General features: G+C 39.5%; 1 protein-coding gene across 1 annotated transcript in view; it reads left to right on the top strand.

The window, feature by feature from the left end:
- LOC114649191 (substance-P receptor-like) overlaps positions 1-14,222 on the top strand; it is a 113,215-nt gene extending 98,993 nt beyond the window's left edge. Inside the window, exons 3-5 of the mRNA XM_028798660.2 lie at positions 4,553-4,703; positions 7,343-7,539; positions 10,290-14,222. Coding sequence (XP_028654493.1) covers positions 4,553-4,703; positions 7,343-7,539; positions 10,290-10,584 — 643 coding nt within the window. The 3' untranslated portion in view covers positions 10,585-14,222. The remainder of the gene's footprint in view (positions 1-4,552; positions 4,704-7,342; positions 7,540-10,289) is intronic.
- Positions 14,223-20,170: the final 5,948 nt, after the last annotated feature.

Raw genomic sequence — 20,170 nt, 5'->3', positions numbered from 1 at the left:
TTATAAAATCCAGCGTCTATCTGTCTGTCTATATGTCTGCCTGGTTTTCACGAGAGAGCTACTTAATGGTTTTAGATTGTTTTTTTTCTATAATTTGCTTGAATAGTCCAGTAGATTTTGAAAGTTTTCTCATCGTGCTAAGTATCATAGTTTGCTTGAGGTACCGATTTATTTGCGCAAATCCAAGAGAGAGTGCAGGCCAAGGAGTGGCAGGGTGGAGGGGACCTCCTCACTCACACGCTAGCCTTCATTCGAGTCGGTCTACCTCTCTCCACGTGTTGTAGCGTACCTTGCCAGCGCTTAGCTAGCAATACCCATTTGTTCAGCAGACATGATCATTCTAGAGATTGTAAGGAGTAACGTTTGACATTTTTGAGAGAGAGACCAGAGCTATTGTGTTTTAGAGGGTAGCTGCTGATTGCCAAAGATATCACAGCCACGTGCTTTTCTCCCCATGCAGGGGACTCTCTCCCATCATACCTGAACACGATCAGATACAGTGCCAACATCTACTGATTTTTAAAGTTTCTCTCTATTTCACTACTATGTGGGTGCAGCCGTGTGGGACAGCTAGTTAGACATAGAGCAGAAGCCAGCTTTGAGCAGTCCATCACACAGCCCCCTCACCCAAACACCCACGCTAAAGCCATTCTAATTTAGGGTCATGGTGGGCTGAGTGTATTCCAGTAGCACTGGGCACAAGGCTGGAAGAAACTCTGCATAGTTCACCAGTCCATTGCAGAATGCACTCTGCCAATCCAAAGTAATCTACTGGAACTTTTACTGTAGTCTTGGTTTGCAGCCACAACTTGAGGACAATCTGCATGTTGCTAATATTCTCAGTTCTGATCATGAAGTACAGAGCCATCACTGATGATTTCATTGTGTATATCAGCTTCAGTTTCTCAATTGTTTCCCAGTTTGTCCCCCTTGTTGATACGGCCTGTTGTGCACGACACACAGGAGGTTCCAGCCATGGCTCTGCTTTATCTCTGAGTCTCCTTCATACCGTGACTCAGTTGTGATAAAGAGATCACATCAGATGTGGCAATTCCAATTTTACAAATCCATGCAGAAACACAACAGCTCTGAAACATATGGGAAATTCATTATTATCTAGCACTACTGTTTTATTCCTTCATGCCGATTAAAAAATATGCAAATAGTTCATGATACAAATAGGCTGATTTCATGGTAACTTATGCTTTATTATTTCTATTTTAAGTGACTTTGATGTAGGAATAATTTAGTTCTCAGCTATATAACAGACATTTTTAATATTGCTGTGCTTCACCATGTTAAATTGTAGCAGAGGTTTGTTTTTTTTTATTATTATTATTAAATTCAATATATAATGGATAGAAGGACTGAGAAAGTCTGTAAAAAGTACAAACAATAAAAAATGTAGTGTCAGGAAACTCTATTTATCATTCACTAATGCTTAGATCCCAGCTATTTGTTTTCATAGCACACACATATTGTAGGTTATGATTAGCATTAAGAAGGGAATAGAGCTGCCGTTGAAGTTTATAACAATTTTACTTTGATATAACACTCTATGCTTTCAGAGTGCTAATCTGACCAAGAAACAAAAACAACTGGCAATGAATGTGTACAATACAAAAGTTAAATATTCATTAGAAATGTAGGCCTTGCATACATTGGACTAACAGTCAGCATTGCCAAAGGGATAATGGCCAGTAAACCATTTCACAGACACGATGGGAATACTGGTGAAAATACACTGCCCTGTCCGGTCCACAATTCTTTGCATACACAGAATGCCTGACAGATACAGGCCAGTTGTCAACCTGCCATTGCTGGGCAGACTAACTATACACAGACAAGACCACCCAGGCAGGTGTCCAAGACTTCAGTGGTGACCTCTGACAAAAGTGAACAGGTTAAAGTCTAGAGTTACCCCACCATTGTCATTAACAAGGAATGTCCCTCATGTGTATGCTGATTCAGTTTCTAGGCAGGCCATTCTCCGATTCCTTAAATCAATTCTGTAATTTCAATTTGTCAATCTGAGTGTAAGACTTCGAGGCATCAATCTCTCCATTTTCAGTCCTTGCCTAATCCAGTGGGCTGAAAACAGTCAGAGGTAATTGCAGCACTTCAGAGAATATTTGATGAATTCTTTATAGCAACCATGTAAACTGTTTGTTTGTTTTTGATCAGAAAAATGATCCATCTGACAAAACTAAAAGAGTCCTCGAATGGCTCTACAGCAGGACAGTATTATGGCTTTAACTCTGCCGGGTGCCATATCATAGGAAAGGAGAAACACCATCAGGTTAGCCACTGGAGCCGCAGAGAGATCCACCAGGAGGCTCTGGATTAAGAGGGCAGATCTGTGGGCAGCTGCTGATGGGCCACAAGTCAAGGCTTGAGCAATCCTACCTGGGTCACTTGGGTAAGGGGGTTCTGATGCTGAACAACTTGAAACACCCGATGACCCCAGGTTATATCACTCAAGATGCACCCCAATACTGTCATAGAATATGTTGCACAACAAAACAACCAGCCAGAGACTGAAAATGGCAAATATTCAAGACAAAGTTTATTGTTTTTAGTGAACAAATACCAAGAGATGACAGGCTTTGTACTGAGAGCACACAAAGGAGGAGCCTGTTGTCAGAATACACAAGTCTTTTAAGTAGCAAGCACCAGAGTTTTGAACAAGAGAAAACACTGCGGTCAAAAAAAGCAGAAGGTCCTAATGATCAATAAAATTTCTTTTAACTAACTAAACTAATTTTATTCATGAATTTATTCCTTTTATTGTACAGTTTCATAGCCAGGATACATACTGTAGTGCACCATCACCTTTTATATAGATGCTGCTAGAATGAGATGAAACACAAGATAGATAGATAGATAGATAGATAGATAGATAGATAGATAGATAGATAGATAGATAGATAGATAGATAGATAGATAGATAGATAGATAGATAGATAGATAGATAGATAGATAGATAGATAGATAGATAGATAGATAGATAGATAGATGTATGAAGCACTATATAACCCAGATTTTATAGGGAAAGATTTAGTACCAGACTAGTATCTTGGTATTAAAGTGGCACAGATCAGAATACTGAATCGACTGCCAAAGCCAGAAACATTAATCCAAAGTCGTAGCTGAAAATGGCCTTACAAAAAGGTTCTTACACGAGTTAAACACATGTAACTAACAATAACCTTTGGTGTTTGTTTCATTGAGAATCGAAATGCTGAGATGCTTTGCCATCTGAAGGGTGGGACACAATGAAGTCGCACATCATATGACTCCCAAAATAGCTGCTACCATGATAAGTGAGTCCCAAAATAGCATAGACTGCTGCACAAAATTTTGCCACAATGACGTCACTCATATGACAATTTAAAACCACAAAAAAAAAACAAAGCCAAAAATGCATTAAATTGAATTTTTGGACCCCAAAGTTATCACACTTAGCACTAATTAAAGCAAAAATCCCTAACTATATTTGCAAAAAATATAGTTTTAACTCTTTCATGAATATTACTCAAAGCTCGCATACAGTAAGCAGTGTGGATCATGTTGCTGACATCATGTGTTGTGGTGCTAGCAATCGTGTGAGTGATAATTATTAGTAACAAGACGTTCACAGTCATGTCAAAGAATGTACAAAAATGGTGGTGAGCTTAATGCAATTTTTATCACTGTTCAATAAAAGTTAATTTCAAAAATCATTTTAGAAGTCCGGTCATGTCAAAATACATGTTGTTATAATTATTTTTTCTTTTCAATAAGCCGCAAAACTGTCTGCCTTACCAATTGTAACAGAAACCAGAAAGTTCAGTTGAATTGGTGGCTCATTATTAATCGTCCAAATTTATATCCTGTGCCAATCCTTCAATGTTTGGCAGCCTGATGGTTGTAGGTTTTCCAGCACACTTGTTAGTTGTGTTGCTAGCAAACCCATCACTCACTCACAGCTAACAGTGGGGTTTTAATTCATCATTGCGGCATCACCAGAATGTTCAGGGCCAACATCAGACTTTGGTACATTGTGCAGTTCTGGTTGTTTCACTTCACTAATGAAATGAATGAGTTTTTTTCCTGAGACATCATTCACACTTTTCTTTCCCTTACAATGAGACCTACCCCAACTAATAAATTCAGTAAGTTGCTAGTTGATAGCCTCCTGTTAATGTCACATGTTTTGATAAAATTTAAAGTTCATCTTCTTATCTTTTGTTATATCAATGTATGTCATAAAATTCCTGTCTATATATATGCCTTCCAAATGTTTTAAAAGTTAAATTACTCTAATAGTGATAAGGTTAACATTGGTGACTATGCTGTGTAAGTTTATAAATAATTGATATTTTAATCAAGAGATATTGGCATTGTGCCTGCCCCAAACAAATTGGACTTGATGTAACACTGAGAAGTAAGTCATTACTAGAACATGAAAGTATATGATTGTTTCTTCATCACTTTATTTCCCCAGTGACTTTTTTAAATGTATTTTAGATAGAATTAAACTCACTATGTTTTTACCTTGCTCTTCTTTCAGGTACTATGTGTGTGTTGCCATTCTCATTTACTTCCTGCCACTCCTGGTAATGGGCTGTGCTTATCTGGTAGTTGGCATCACGCTCTGGGCAAGTGAAATCCCTGGAGACTCCTCTGATCGCTACCGGGAACAGCTGACGGCCAAACGCAAGGTACCAAAGGTGTCTGTTTTGTGAAATCCATGCCAACCCAAAATGAAGCCAACTGGCTCCAGAGAGATTAGAGGTCCTCATATTTTCATGGCAAGCAGACACTATGGTGATGTGTCTAAGACTTCTCACCAGGTCACACTTTGAAAACCAGATGCTGCTCCTCTGTATGATCCTAAAAAGGTTACTTATCCATTACAGCTGTATAAGCAGCATTCTACATTGAGCTGTTATTGTAATGAATGTTGACACACTAATCACTAAAGAAAATTGTAAATGAAAAGTTTCAGTGAAAGAGTTGAAAACTCAGAGATTATGTTTATTAGTATTATGACCAGTTGGGGTGCATAGTGAGCCCTCAAACCCCAAAACACAGACAACCAAACACAACTCTGAGTTTAAGTAAATAATTCTTTAATCCACAAAGCTCCAAATAACAATAAATCCAGCCAATACACAGACTTCAAGTACTTGATTTCTTCCTTTCTCCTTTTCTTTCTCTTTCCTTCTCCAATGAGTTGTACCCGCTGCCTCCCGACTCTGACTCCTTGAGCTATGGCAGCAGTCTCCCTTTAAGGTTAACTTGGGAGCACCTTTGGGGACATGGTGTGGCCAGTTGGAATTACTTCCAGGTTATAAGGAAGACAGGGAGGTCCTCCCCTGCAGTGCCCTCTATCATCCCCTAGGGATCCCTACAGGGCTTCACTTCTGAGCTCCAACTCCCATGCAGCTCTGCGGGAGTCCAGAATGGGACTCTGTATGAGGGACACTGCCACCTAGTATAACGGGGGATGAACTGCTCCCTTTCATCCTATCTTGCTGGTTCCAGTAGCCTGAAGTCCAATCATGCCATCATTTTTATGTCGTTGTCATTTTTTTTTCTTTTTAATTATATGACAAAACTGTCTGCCTTACGGCATCCCAATTGGAAATGGAATCATAAGGCATCCCAGCCAGGTATTGCCCCCCTTTATCCCATCCTTCCTTTATGGCATCCCAGCCATCCTGGGTGGGATGTTCATCTGTTTTTTGGGGCATTTATAGTTTGCAGGGTATCACCTTGCAGAACCTGAAACAAGCACTTTGTCCAAAATCACCCTTACTTTTTGGAAGCTGAAACATTTAACTAATTACATTGCATGAATCAAAGTCAAATGTAGTAAAAGTAGAAGTCATGGTGGGGCCCTTCTACTATGTGTCTGGTCTACTGTGAGGATCCCTACTGGAATGAAAAAGATTTAAAGAGTCCTGTTAAATCCATGTGGAATGTGGCATTAGCCTTCCAGTGGTCCGGAGCCTCTCATCATTTTAATTTGCCAGTGTACAGTTGGCGATCCTTTCCTTCCACATACCTGGCCATGCACTTTGAAGTAATAATAATAATAATATTAATAATAATAATTATTAATACATTTATATGGTACTTTTCTAGCTACTCAAAGTGTTTTACATAGACAGAGGGGAGCCACATCAACCTCCATCAATGTGTAGCACCCACCTGGATGAAGTGACAGCAGCCATTTTTGAGCAAAAATGCTCTCCACACTTGAGTTATTAGGTGGTGAAGGGCTAAAGGAGAGAGAGTTAACTAATAATAGACATGGATTGATTAGGAGACCTGAATGGAGCAAGCTGTAATGGTCAATTTAGCCCAGGACATCGGAGTAGACCCTACTTTTTTCAAAATATACCCAGGGATCTTCTGTGACAACAGAGAGTCTGGACCAGGCTTTTCCAACATGGTCTCTCACCCAAGTAGTGATGGGAGCAAACATGCTTAGCTTCTGAAGGATTGCCTGTTCTAAAGTACAGGTGATATGCACATTAATCCCAGAACTCCTTTGTAAGGAGATGGATTTGGCACATCTCAACTCAGACACAAGCTGGCATGGTCTGTACTCTTCAGTTCAGTTGTAGAATGGTTTGCTCTTTGCTCTGAAAGGCTAGATGTAGCCCAGAGTAAGTGCTTCTAATCCTTGTAACATGTCATAGGCAACATTAAAAAAGTTACACCTTAACATTAAACTGAACTGTAATCAGTGCTCAATTGATTCCATGTGAAAAGTTAGCCAGCACCTACTGTCTGCAAAATCACCTACATTGAGGTTTAAATAGCACAATAACCATGGGACCTCATTCATACAGTTAAGTAAAGATGTCCTGAAGCAAACCTTAACCCTAGATGCCTCTGTTGAAGATTGCAGGCCATTGGGAAAAGCACACAATACATCAATCTATTTCCTAGTTCCACTTTATCCATGTGAGACCCTTAAGAACATGGATGCTATTGGAGTAACAAAGGGACCTGTGAAGTAAGCAGCTCTGGATGCCTTGCTGGTCCATCTCAGTCATCACCAAGAGTTTAGCAAGTGATTCTTACACTGAGTTATATTCAGCATTCAGTTTTGTGTTGGCTAACTACTGTTTAATGAGGCGATTTATCAATAGCTACTCCTTTTCAGAATCTTAATTGAAAAAGCTCATTCCACATAGGACAGTTATGCAATAGAGTAGACTGTGTTGTCTCTTGTCATTTCAAACTCTGTATGTGCCATTTATGTGAATCACTAAATTAAAAATGTTTGCTTTATGTGGGCCTGAAAAGGACTTGACTTTAAGAGTAATCCTCAACTGTCTTGCAGGTTGTAAAGATGATGATCACAGTGGTGTGCACCTTTGCTGTCTGCTGGCTTCCTTATCACGTCTATTTCCTGCTCAGCGAGTTCTTCCCCAAAATTTACCTGGAGCAATACATCCAGCAGGTGTACCTGGCAGTCATGTGGCTGGCGATGAGCTCAACGATGTACAATCCCATAATCTACTGCTGCCTGAATGACAGGTCAGGGATCTGGGAAAGAAGGGGATGGGTTTTAAAAGAGAATAAAGAAAGTGAAAGAACTTTCCTGCAGATCTGGGCAGAAAATCCATTCAGGGATAAAAGGAATAGAAACTAAACAAAATTATCAGGTAGAGCCAGACTGTAGAAGAAATGTTAGATCCTACTGCTGAAGGGAGTGATGGAAAATTGGGAAATTAAATAAAAGTCAATATTCGGCGTAGGTCTTTGTTGGACAATCTGTGATTTGGTAGAAAGAAAAGAATTTTGAGAGGTTCAGCAGGGATTGTACCTGTCAAACCTATGAAACCAGAAATATAAAAATAAGAAAAAGAAATGGAAATTGAAGAAAGGATAGAAGAACACATCTGGGTCTCTTAATGCTTACAGATTTTTGTGTGTAACAATTTTGTTCCTGTTTTTGTTAGATGAAATAATACACAAGAGCATTCTTCTCTAAAAGTCCTTTTGTTTTAAGGGATTGCCTGTATGACCTTGTTTAAGAATATGATTTTATTAAGTAGAAGTAACCAAGAATGCTACACTTTGTTTTAGTCTTCTTTCTTTCGTTCTAAATTAATTGTTAAAAGCATTTTCTGGACAATAACTGCAGCATAGAATTTTGATGTTTGATATTATTATTTTATTACTTGAACTTCTAATCTCTGTAAAACTAGCTTGTCTAACCACAGAAAGAGGAAATGATAGTAGAGACAGAAAGCAGTTTTAGAGAGAGGTGATCTTTCTTCAGTCAGAAGGGCAAACAGGTTTTGCAGACAAACTGGATTTAGAGAATGGCCAAAACTTTAATTAGTAAAACTATATTTTAAGAAAGTTCTAATGATCATTTTTGGACTTTTCAAATGCATAAAAAGTGAAACTCTCGAACCTTTGGTTAGCTTCATGCATGCACACCTTGTGCTAATATGATTTATTGAAGTGATATTGGTGAGCTAGAGGTTTTCACCTGATAAGCCTGAAAAAGTCATCATCTTAAAGTGTAAGTATGAATTGAAGAAAGGGAGAACCAGGAAGAACACAGCCACCATGCAGTAAGACAGAGCAATATAAGCTTAACATATTGACTACTGGACCATTTATTACCAGGACGCTGTAGTATTGGTCTATGCATACATGATAAAGAACAAACTCTATCAAAACTCATTAAAAATGTAAAGAAATTTATTAGAAAGCAAGAATTTTATTATCAACAGTAAGTCTGTCAAAAATGGAAACTGTTGCCTTTATTTCCACCAGCAACATGACTAAAAGTCTGAATTTGAATGAGAAAACTTGAAACATTGCATCACGCAAAGTGCAGGCTTAGAAGCACATTTGCACCAACTTTAAAATGTTTCTTTGCACTGTCCGCGCTTGTTGCACACCATATATTTGGAGCTGGTGACTGCTTACACTTAATGGGCAGCAGAATGTCCATGCAGTACTGTCCTGGTAGTAGGGACAAGTCAGATGCCTTGTGATGTAGAAACAGCTTCAGGGGAACTATCATCATCAGTGCCAGAGCCTAGAGGTTTCTCATCAGCCAATTGATTGTCACTATCTCAATCACTACCGTTATCATCGCAATATTCATCTTGCAATAAATCTAAACATCTGCAACTTTATATCTGTTTTCACAGCAACATAACTACTAACTGTCTATTCATGGCACTATTTTCCACAAGTTGTTGCGGTCAAAAAAAAAATTATATGTTTATCCACCAAATGGCAGTTCATAGCAGGTAACTGAATTGTGGCAGCAAAGCTCACCAACAAGCTGGCTGCCTCAGTAGTGGTTGTATACTAAGATACGACTTCTCTCGTATGTCATTTTTTAACAGGCTCAAAGAGATATGACTTAACTCATGTCTTGCGTTCAAAGTGTTGATGGCCTGAAAGCCACACACATCATCTATGGCAGCTCCTGAAATATCCAGGTTTCATTAATTTTGTTACACCCAATTACTTTTATTTGCTTTCACATTTTGGTGCATTAAGAATATTTAAGAAAGTTAGAGACTATAATGACTGAAAAAAATGTATTGCCTGCTCCCGTCGCTTGTCTTGTTGCTTCATCTTGCCATCTGGGGTAAAGAGAAAAGAAGAGACATCCTCTAACTGGAGAGCTGTAGCCCAGTAGCATTCAGTTTAGTGTGGAATCAGTCTGTAGTCCCAGGGGCAAGTGCACTGTGTCTACGGACTGTGTCTCCTTCAAGGCCAGGTGAGTGCAAGGATAAGAGAACAAGAGTTAGGGTGGAGGGCAAATGTGTAGGTCTATTTACCAGTGACTCTGGATGTGACACAAAAGGAATCTATGTTGTAGGATAGAGTCACCCCAAAACCCCTTCATGATGAAACAGACTTGTAACACCTCAGACAACTAACCACCTCAAGCAACTCTATAGTGCCAGGAAGCTTTGCAACTGGATGCCAAATTTCTGATTACAAAGTCATCATTTCATTTCATTTTACACAATCATCAAAAGCAAATAAAAGGAAGTAGTGACTGGCTAACTTTTGATGTCTATCATATTTAAACTGGAAGTTGTTTGATTGAAAGTCTAAATCACAAACAGTAAGACTAGCTAGCAATTTATTAATTTTTGCCACTAGTGACGACCATTGTGGTGGCATGCAATTGAACCAGCATGCAAGTTGAGCTGTCCTGTTTATTTAAGAAATTAGACCCTGAATTTGATGCATCACTGTCTTGCCTACTCGACTTTTTACAAGTACCCTCCTATATCTTTTAGGTTCCGGGCAGGATTTAAGCAAGCTTTCCGCTGGTGCCCCTTCATCAAACCTGGGGATTACGAGGGCCTCGAACTTAAGTCCACGAAATACTTGCAAACCCAGAACAGCATGTACAAAGTAAGCCGCATGGAGACAACAGTGTCAACCGTTATTAATGCCATCGATGATGAAGTTGAGGATAGTCTGAGAACCAAACGTCTCTCCCTTGATCTCACATCCAACGGCTCTTCCAGAAGTGCATCCAAAACAATGTCAGAGACGTCTAGCTTCTACTCCAACACCAATATGTCCTAAGAGAGGCAGCAGAGAGAGGAGATGAGCACAACACGAGCCAGATCAGCATTCATCATTAAATTGCTGCCAGTCATTGTCTATTGGTATTGTGCGTGTTGTCATTACACAGAGCAACAAGGGCAATTCTTTGGTCTGCAGCTCATGCAGCTCTGTACTTTTGGAAATGTGTGCCTCTTTCTTTGAATTTCTCAGTCCATGGCTCAGTCCAGTTTTTAAGACAAAGAGCTCAGCTATGGATCTGGGTACTCCATCTGTGTTCAACAACCAGTACCATGAGCACTTGATTATTTAGGTGAGGATGGAAAATTTGCCTGGTGATCAGACAGTCAAGGCAAAGGGAATCGGCCTGACAAGAATGACATGAAGCTGATCCACTCAAAGCCTAAATTGTGAAAAATAAGAAATATGGTGAGGAACGATGACTTCAACAAAAGCCAACTGGAGGATGAATCTCTGAAGGAATAGCAGTAAGATGGAGGAGTCTTCTGCATATCATGAGGCAGTATTCTTTTAGTATCACTCTGACTGTTGTGTAAACAAGTTTACAATTTTCCATACAAAATATAATAGTGCAGACTGAGTCTCCAAACCTTACACGTTTGCCCTGGATCAGAAGACTGGTTCATTTTGATCCTTTAGTTACTGCATTAAGAAGAACAGAGAGAAGTAAGAAGGCTCACTGTATGATGTACATTATAGCCAAAAAATAATCCTGCAGTTCCTCATTTATGCTAGAAATCAGCCATGGGTCCTTTCTCTTCTCAATTGTGTCCAACATTCATGGCATTAGTTTGGGAAACCATCACTATAAAATGGTGACTCCAACAAAATTCTTCTTTTAGGCCCTGATTGATTTTCCATTTTCCATTTTGATACCAAATCTTGGATGTATCTGACTGATATTTCTCTGGGGATGAAGATAGATGGGGGTCATGTGAGATGCCTCACTTCCCTAAAGGATCATTTTGCAGACAATTTGATTTCATCAATAAAAAATAACATGCCAAGTGTCCCACTCAAGCACATCTTTTTGTGATTTTTCATAAAAATATACATGAATGTTCTGCAGTATGTGGAATTTTATTTTTTTTCTGCAATCCTCCCATTATTATTTAATGGAGGATTTGAACCTAATTTTTTATTAAAAAGACATAAAGACTGGATGTCCATGCCACCTACAAGTGGTGGATAAATAAATGGAAATACATGTGCTTTGTTTCAAGTGAGTTGTAGCTATTGTAACTGTCATGGATAGGCAAGTGAGCACCATCTTATAATAGATATATTATTTGTTTCTCTCTTGGTTACCATCTATTAGATTTTCATAATACTTTTGTTTCAGATGAAATTTTTTTTTGATTCAAAAATGATATCTTTTGTGTGATAAGCCACTCAAAGCTGGACTATTGACCTCTGCTATAAGCTATTATTTCAAATGCATTTGGGTTTTTTTTTAAACTGAAAGGAAAATGATTATTTTTCAAAAATATATTAACCACTCAAAGCTTGTTCATTAATAAAAAATGACGCAGAATTTGCTGTCCAATAGGTTGTAAAATAATAGTCAAAATCAGACAGAGAGAAATGTAATTTCCAGGTACAGTGACAAGAAAAAGTGAACACTTTGGAAATAACTGCATTTATGTATACATGTGTCTTAAAATGTATTCTGATCTTCATTTAAATTAGAAAACAAACAAGCAGAATACATTTTAACTAATAACATACAAATCATTGAATTGTTCTTGAATACATCATGCAAACATTCACAGGTGTAGGCTGGAAAAAGTATGTGAACTTCTAGGCTGATGATTTCAACAAAAGCTAACTGGAGTCAGGAGCTGGCAAACCTGAAGTCCAGCCAATGAAACAGGACTGGGGGTGTGGTTTCGAAATACTTTGACCAATAGAAAAAGCACCAGCTGTTAATGTATGTTTCAAAAAAAAATATCTCATAAGAAATGCAATCAGGAATTGTTGATTTATATAAAGCTGGAAAGGGTTATAAAGTTAATTAAAATAGATAGTCATCAGTTCACAGTTAGACAAACTGTGTATAAATGGAAACCATTTAGTACGATGTCAAGATGACTTGAAAGGCACAATGCAAAATGTTTAAAAAGAACTGTACAATAACAGCTAAAGGCTTGAAGAAGTCATTGAAACTGATTAACATTTCTGTTCATGCACCTACCATAGAGAAATCATTGAACAGAAATGGAGTCCATGACAGGACATCAAAGAAGAAGCAACTGATCTCCAAAAAACATTGCTGCATACCTGAAGTTTTCCAGAAACCATCTTGACACTTCACAATGCCATCGGGAAGATGTTTTGTTGACTAATGAAACTAAGGTTGAATTGTTCTGGAAGAATACAAGGTAGTATGTATGGCATATAAAGGGTGCTGCATACCAGCATTAAAACCTCATCCCAGTGGTGAAGTATGGTAGGGGGAGCATCATGATTTGGGACTGCTTTACTGACTCGGATCCTGGACAGCCTGTCATCATCATGGGGAAAATTAATTCCCATGTTTATTAAGGTCTCCTATGGTATAAAGTCAGGACCAGCTGAAGGTCAGTAAAAGTTGGATGATGTAGCAGGCAATGAGCCTGAACATTAAAGTAAGTCTTGTACAGAAATACAGAAAATCCACCTTTTGGAGTAGTCCAGTCAGAGGCCAGACCATAACCCAACAGAGATGCTCTGTAATGACCTTAAGAGAGCCATTCACAGCAGACATCTAAAGAATATGGCTGAGCTCAAGCAGCTCTGCAATGAAGACTGGTCCAAAATCTCACCTGAAGATTGTGTTGGTTTGATCTCCAGCTATTTGTTAGAGGTTATTGTTGCCAAAGGAAGTTCAAACAGTTGGCATATCCAAGGCTTCACATACTTTTTAAACAGCAGACTGTGAATGTGTGATTGGTTTATTCATTAAAGACATGAAAGGTTAGAACTGTTTGTTATTAGCATAAGCATATTGTGTTTGACAATACCTAGGACTTAGATGAAGATCAGATCGCAATTCATGAGCAGTTAATGTGGAAAACCAGGTAATTCCAATGCATGCCCATACTTTTTCTTACAACTATATTTTGGTTGCTGCTTCATTTTTATTGTTCTTCCATAACAAGAAATTTTACCAGAAATCATTCATTTCATTGAGTGCACATAGTGGGCTATTTCTAAACATGTTCCTGTATTCCATCTGGGCAACATCTGAAAAAGGGTAGATGACTTGGTAAATTGTTTCAGATTCCCATAACCATTTGTGTGAAAATGTGCTTCCTGGTTTCCACCTTGATGTACTTCTCATTAATTTTCACAAGGTGTTCTTTGAATAGATTATTTAAATAAAAGAATTCTGCTGCATTAATACTGTGTTCACATGCGCTGGGAGTTTTCCGAGTTACCATTTGTGAGATCACACCTTCTCAATTTGTGGTGTTTACGTTCATTTCAGGGTGGTTTGCTGCTCGAGTTGGTTAGCTGTTGATTTCTTGCTCAATTCCTATAAAAAAGTAATTTAATTGCTCTTTTTTTTGTGAAAATAAAAAGTGAAGAAAACTCATTACAGTAGTAATGCATCTCTCCAAATACAACATGACCATGCAATACCATTCCTGACTCGACTTATTATTATTATTCTCTTTATTTATATATTTTGTTGGTTTTAAGTATTGCATTACTATGAGTAAATTACAGTTCATTACTTCTTATAATTATGCCTATATGTTTAAAGCTTCATATCCCTGATTGACTCACTGACTGACTAATAAGAAAATCTTGGCCACTTGCAGACAAGTTAAGGTTGATTGTTTTTCACTAATGGGTCTATCTCAAGGCCCTGAGGCCCACAAAAATCCGATCTCAGCAAAATGTTAATTTAATTGTGAAAAAATAGGAGAAGCCTGCAATGTTTCACATTGAATATTCAGAAAGGGTGATCTTAGTGCATGTCTCTAATGGTTGCAGAAGAGTGTAGATGGTAGTGAGTGGCATTGTGGAAGTCAGTAATATGGTTTGAGTCCTTTCTGAATCCTCTTGTCATGGATCATATATTTGTTTCTTAGACATAAATACATGCAGAAGAATAATAACCAACAATACAAAAGTGACATTTAAAATCAGAATTTGTTTATTGCTATAAAATTATATCCTACAGTAACAAATGTCCTACATTCTAATAAAGAATGTAACATATTCACACTGTTTACTCTTAACTTCTATCCATTTCTTATGCATTAAGATTTGGTTTCATTTTACAGTAAATTATTTCTATGTCTGCTAGTTTAATAAGAACCTTTGATTTTCTTTTCCATTTTCATCTTCTGTATTCTGTATGTTAAAATCATCAATCTTCTGGTCTAGTGAAGGAGGAAGAGAAAAGGTGTTAGTAAAAAAAGATGTTAGTAAACAGCGCCAACCATTGGAGCGATGGGAAATTACCATCACCAGAGCCCTTAAGGTGTCCCCAGTGTGATCATGCATGACAAAAGTGAAATTTCATGAGAGGTTTCAGAACCCTCTGGAAAAAGGTGTGAAACAAATAAAAAAACAGAACCATGCCTAGTCGATTTCTTCCTGGTTCTGGAATTAAGAATTCTAAAGAATTCAATTAAGTACTTGTGTAGGTTTTACTGTTTGAGACTGAAGAGGTTTGTTTCCCTTAGCGTGGCAGAGCAGGTCATTCCCTTTACTCCAGGGATGCAATAGTATGCTCTATTCTGCATAACTTTCATTTTTTTTCTTTCCTCTCATTCATATCAAAACAAACAAACAAACAAAAAATTATGCTCCAGGTCACATGACTGCTTGTCTTTCATCTTCTCCAGATTATTTGAGACTCTTTTCTAATACACGTGTTTGATCGATAACAAAATACTTCTTTTGTACATTCAGATATAGTTTCATTCATTTGTTTATTCATGTTTTTAGCCTACTCCTTTGTTTGTTTTTCTCAATGCATTTTTACCAGTGTAGGGTGGTGGGGCATTGGAGTCAACCGGGTATTTCAGGTAAAAGAAAACCCTCTCCCTGATGCCATGACATGCCTTATAGGGGCTGATGATAAACAATAGCAGACATTCAGCTCTGGCTCATTTCACATGAATTATTATGACCCTTCTGTAGCCCACACAGATTTTTAAACACTCATAATATTAAAGCCTGTAGACCCCCCTTTGTAAATTAAACCGACATGCAACTGAAGAGGTTTTAACCCGCTTTGTAAGCCGGTAAGCAAATCTTTTCCTTTTCCTTTGTGAGCACTCCTCTTCACACTTTTTTAATTTATCGGATGTCTTTATGCTGTGAGAGCTGGTCCGAACACCATCAGACAAATACCAGCACTTTATAAAACAAGTTTTATTCTTCTCAAAACCCCACACAACACACAGTGCTTCCAGCACCAAACACTCCCAGCACAGGCCTCTCCCAATGTCTGTGGGCCGCCTTTCTTCCTCCTATCACTGGAGCTTCGTCTTGCTACAGCTCCCGACTCTAGCTCCCCGACTGTAGGAAGGCGGCCCCTTTTATCTTCACTCGGATGTGCTCCAGGTGCTTGCTGCTGATCTTCCTGGAAGCACTCTGGGTGTCCTTGGAAGGTTCTTCCTCCACCTACCCAGGTGTGGCGGAAGTGCAGGTTTCCTGGGCTCCACGATGCTTGGGGCGCCCTTGGCGCTGGCCACAGGCCCCTATAGGTTTGAGCCTCCAGGCTTGGTGCCCGTGGTCCCTTCCTTATCCAGGGCGGTTGCCCCCTCATGGCCCAGGGACCGTATAAGCTGCCTCCCAGTCTATTCAGGCATCCTGGCTGGATCTGGCCCCCAGCCTTCTGCCACAATGCGAAGTGGCTTAAAATGTACAAAGATGTGCTACAACTGTTTCCATATTCCCATAGTTGGCAGAGTCAAACAGCAAGGCAGCAGGGGAGACTGAACACGTGAAAGAAAACATTGCAGTTTATAACTTGACACCTTAGCCACTGGGCTTCACTGCCACCTTAAAGTCAATGGCTTCTTGCCTTTTTTTTCAGTTACTTGATCCCTTTACACCTCTTCCAAAAGATCCAGTTATAGGAAGCAACTAAGACATGGTGACATAATAAAATTTGTTGGATAATTTTGTTGCCATCATACCTCTCCCCACAGCAGGGAGTGCAGCTTATGTTTGGTTGTGTACAAAATGGGAAAAGAAAAGGTGATGCCAACTACCATCCACAGTCCCTCATGCATTTTATCTTTTGCATTTGAATGTCTGTTTATGTAACTTGAATGAAGTCCTAAAAAACAAAAAAGATTCCAAGTAAGAGATGCTGTGTAATTTCCCTTTATACATACTGACAAATTGAACTCATTTTTAGAATGGTTTGCAGATGTATTCAAAATAAAAAACTGAAATCTCTTATTCATGTAAGCATTTAGGCCCTTCATTCAGTACTTTGTAGAAGTCCCTTTCCTCTTCTTCCTGACAGATCCACTAATGCTCCATTGGATTGAATGAGAAACATCTGTGAACTGTCATCTTCAGGTTTCTTCACAGATGTTCTATGAGGTTTAAGTATGAGCTTTGGCTGGGCCACTCAAGGACAGTCAGAGACTTGTCCTGAAGCCATTCCAGCATGGTCTTGGCTGTACAGTTCAGGTCATTGTTGTGCCGATAGGTGAACCATCGCTCCAGTCTGAGGTCATGTGCACTCTGGAGCAGGATTTCTTCATGGATCTCTCTGTATTTGGCTTCTTGCAACCTTCACTCAGTTCTGATCAGTCACCCTGTCCCTGCTGTGAGAAAATCCCTCGTAGCATGATGCTGCTACCTACGTGCTTCACTGTAGGGATGGTATGAGGCAGGTAATGACTTCACTTCACTATGTCTTCACCAGACATAGTGTTTGAAATTCTGCCTAAAGAGTGTAATTTTTGTCTCATCAGACCAGAGTCCTTTAAATGTCATTTGAGAAACTCCAAGCCAACTCTCATACGACTTTTAGTTAAGAATGGTTTCTGTCTAACCACTCTACCATAAATGCCTCCTTGATGAAGAGCTGTTGAGATGGTCATCTTTCCAACAAGTTCTTCTGTCTCAGTGAAGAACCTCTAAAGCTCTGTTAGAGTGACCACTAGGTTGTTGGTCACCTCCCTGACCAAGGCCCTTCTTGTCCGATTACTCAGTTTGGCCAGATGGTCTGCTCTAGTAAGAGTCCTGGTATTCCAAATTTCTTTCATTTCACAATTACTGAGGCCACTGTGCTCCTGGGAACACTCAACGTTTTAGAAAAGGTTTTGTACCCTTGCCCTGATCTATGCCTCACCACAGTTTTGTGTTCTTTGGACTTCATGGCTTGGTTTTTGACCTGATGTGCAGTGTGAATTATGGAATCTTAAAAACACAATTGTGTGCGTTTCTAAATTACGTCCAATCAGTTCAGTTTGCCAAAGGTCATTGTGGATACATCTCAAGAAGAATTAAAGCAAACAAGATGGACCTGACCGAAATAAAGGGTCTGAATTCATATATAAATGAGAGATTCCATCCATCCATTATCCAACCCGCTGAATCCGAACACAGGGTCACGGGGGTCTGCTGGAGCCAATCCCAGCCAACACAGGGCACAAGGCAGGAACCAATCCCGGGTAGGGTGCCAACCCACACAAACACCAAGCACACACTAGGGCCAATTTAGAATCGCCAATCCACCCAACCTGCATGTCTGTGGGAGGAAACCGGAGCGCCCGGAGGAAACCCACGCAGACACGTGGAGAACATGCAAACTCCACGTAGGGAGGACCCGAGAAGCGAACCCAGGTCCCCAGGTCTCCCGACTGCGAGGCAGCAGCGCTACCCACTGTGCCGCCCAATGAGAGATTTCAGTTTTTAATTTTTAATAAATCTGAAAACCTCTCTGAATTAAATGCATTTGTCTCTTATGGGTTATTGAGTGTACATTGATTGGAATAAATAGCAAAATTATCCATTTAAAAATACATCTACGAGACAATAAAGCATGGAGAAAGTCAAAGGGCCAGAATACCTGCTGTCTTGGCCCTTCTGTTTCCGTGGCAAGAAATTTGTGACTAGCATCCTAAAAATGTGCTCTGTTTAAAATGGCTCCAGATGCTATTTGCTTCAGCATCCAAGCACACTCGGCCACTCACTCTCTCATGTCTCTTTTTCAGCACAAATGCCTTTGCAATCGCTCAAACAAAATCACCCAGGACCTTCACGTTTTAGCAGCAGTACTAGTGGTAGAGTTAATATGAATCTGGCAGAGTCCATTTCATCCATTTCTACAGGAATCCCTGTAGTACAGGTGAGGAGGCAGGAGCAGTAAGAGTCCTGTTTTATGAGACATACTGTTGAACCACTTAATAAAAGTAATACTTTTATTATATTGCTGTGAACTGCTTCACAAGGTACAATATTTTGAATCTGATTGGAAACTTTAACAGATGCCAGGTATGGCCACAAGACCCTGTAGCAGTCTAAAAAACCCAGCTAAGATTCACACCACCTTTGATGGTGATTTATTAATTTTTTCAGTGGGGATCCCAGGAATGCACCCAGCCTTGGCTCGACTCACACACACTCCCTCACAGAGACAAAAAGCAAACGGTAATAACACAGAAATTGAAGAATGTGTTAAACAATAGTCAATGAAATATAACCTATGCAAACTACAACGATTCCAACCCAGTTCCATTCCGCCGATTATACCATAAACACAAATTCAACAATAACAAACAACTAACAAAAACCACACATGATGAAGTCCATAAAAAACGGCAACTGATGTAACAAGATGATGGAGATAGATAGTCCAGAGATCAGCTCGCTGTATGTCAATGTAAAGATCAGTCCTATCGGTATTTCCAGATGATGACATGTGATGGGATCAGGAGCGCTTCTTTCTTTGAAGGTTGACAGCCAATCCTAATACAGTCTTCGTCCAGCAGGATGACACCAGACAGTCCATACACCGAACAGGAGATGATCCAGGACAAAAACAATAATCAGAAAGCTGTTAACGGGAAGGCAAACAGACAGGTAACTCAAACAAAAAAAAAACTACTCTTCTCTGTATAATGGGCCTCCTTTTAAATCTCACACTGGTCTCATTGTCCCCAGCAGTCCCTGAGCCCTCAGCAGACGACCAATCAGAGCCACTACAGGGAATGCTGGGATTTTTCACTCCCCAGTAGCGCCGCTACAACCCCTTTAAAGACAATCCACCACGTGTCTTTTATTCTGGAGACAGAACCCCAGTCATCCTGCTGCAGCCATGCATCTCTTCAGACAGACTTCTTTAAATCTCCTTTCAAGGAACAGGATGAACAGATTTGGTCTGCAGTCTCCTACTGGCGCACACTTTTCCTTAATGGTGTGTCTTCCTGCTATTGAGATTGAATGTCTGCTTAACGTCTTCCAGCTGATCAGCAAGTGCTCTCAGTTTGGGTGCATTTTGCTGAATGTGTTCCTCAATTTTTCCCAGCATACCTTTAACGGCTGCACCAAAGCGATTATATATACGTTTTTCCAAGTCTTTATTATCCTGCCGTTGCTCTTGCAGCTCCAGTTGCAGCTT

Source organism: Erpetoichthys calabaricus, chromosome 1 (genome assembly GCF_900747795.2).
Source record: "Erpetoichthys calabaricus chromosome 1, fErpCal1.3, whole genome shotgun sequence".
NCBI lineage: Eukaryota > Metazoa > Chordata > Cladistia > Polypteriformes > Polypteridae > Erpetoichthys > Erpetoichthys calabaricus.
Note: the sequence above shows the minus strand (reverse complement) of the source record. Positions and strands in the feature narration are given on the sequence as shown.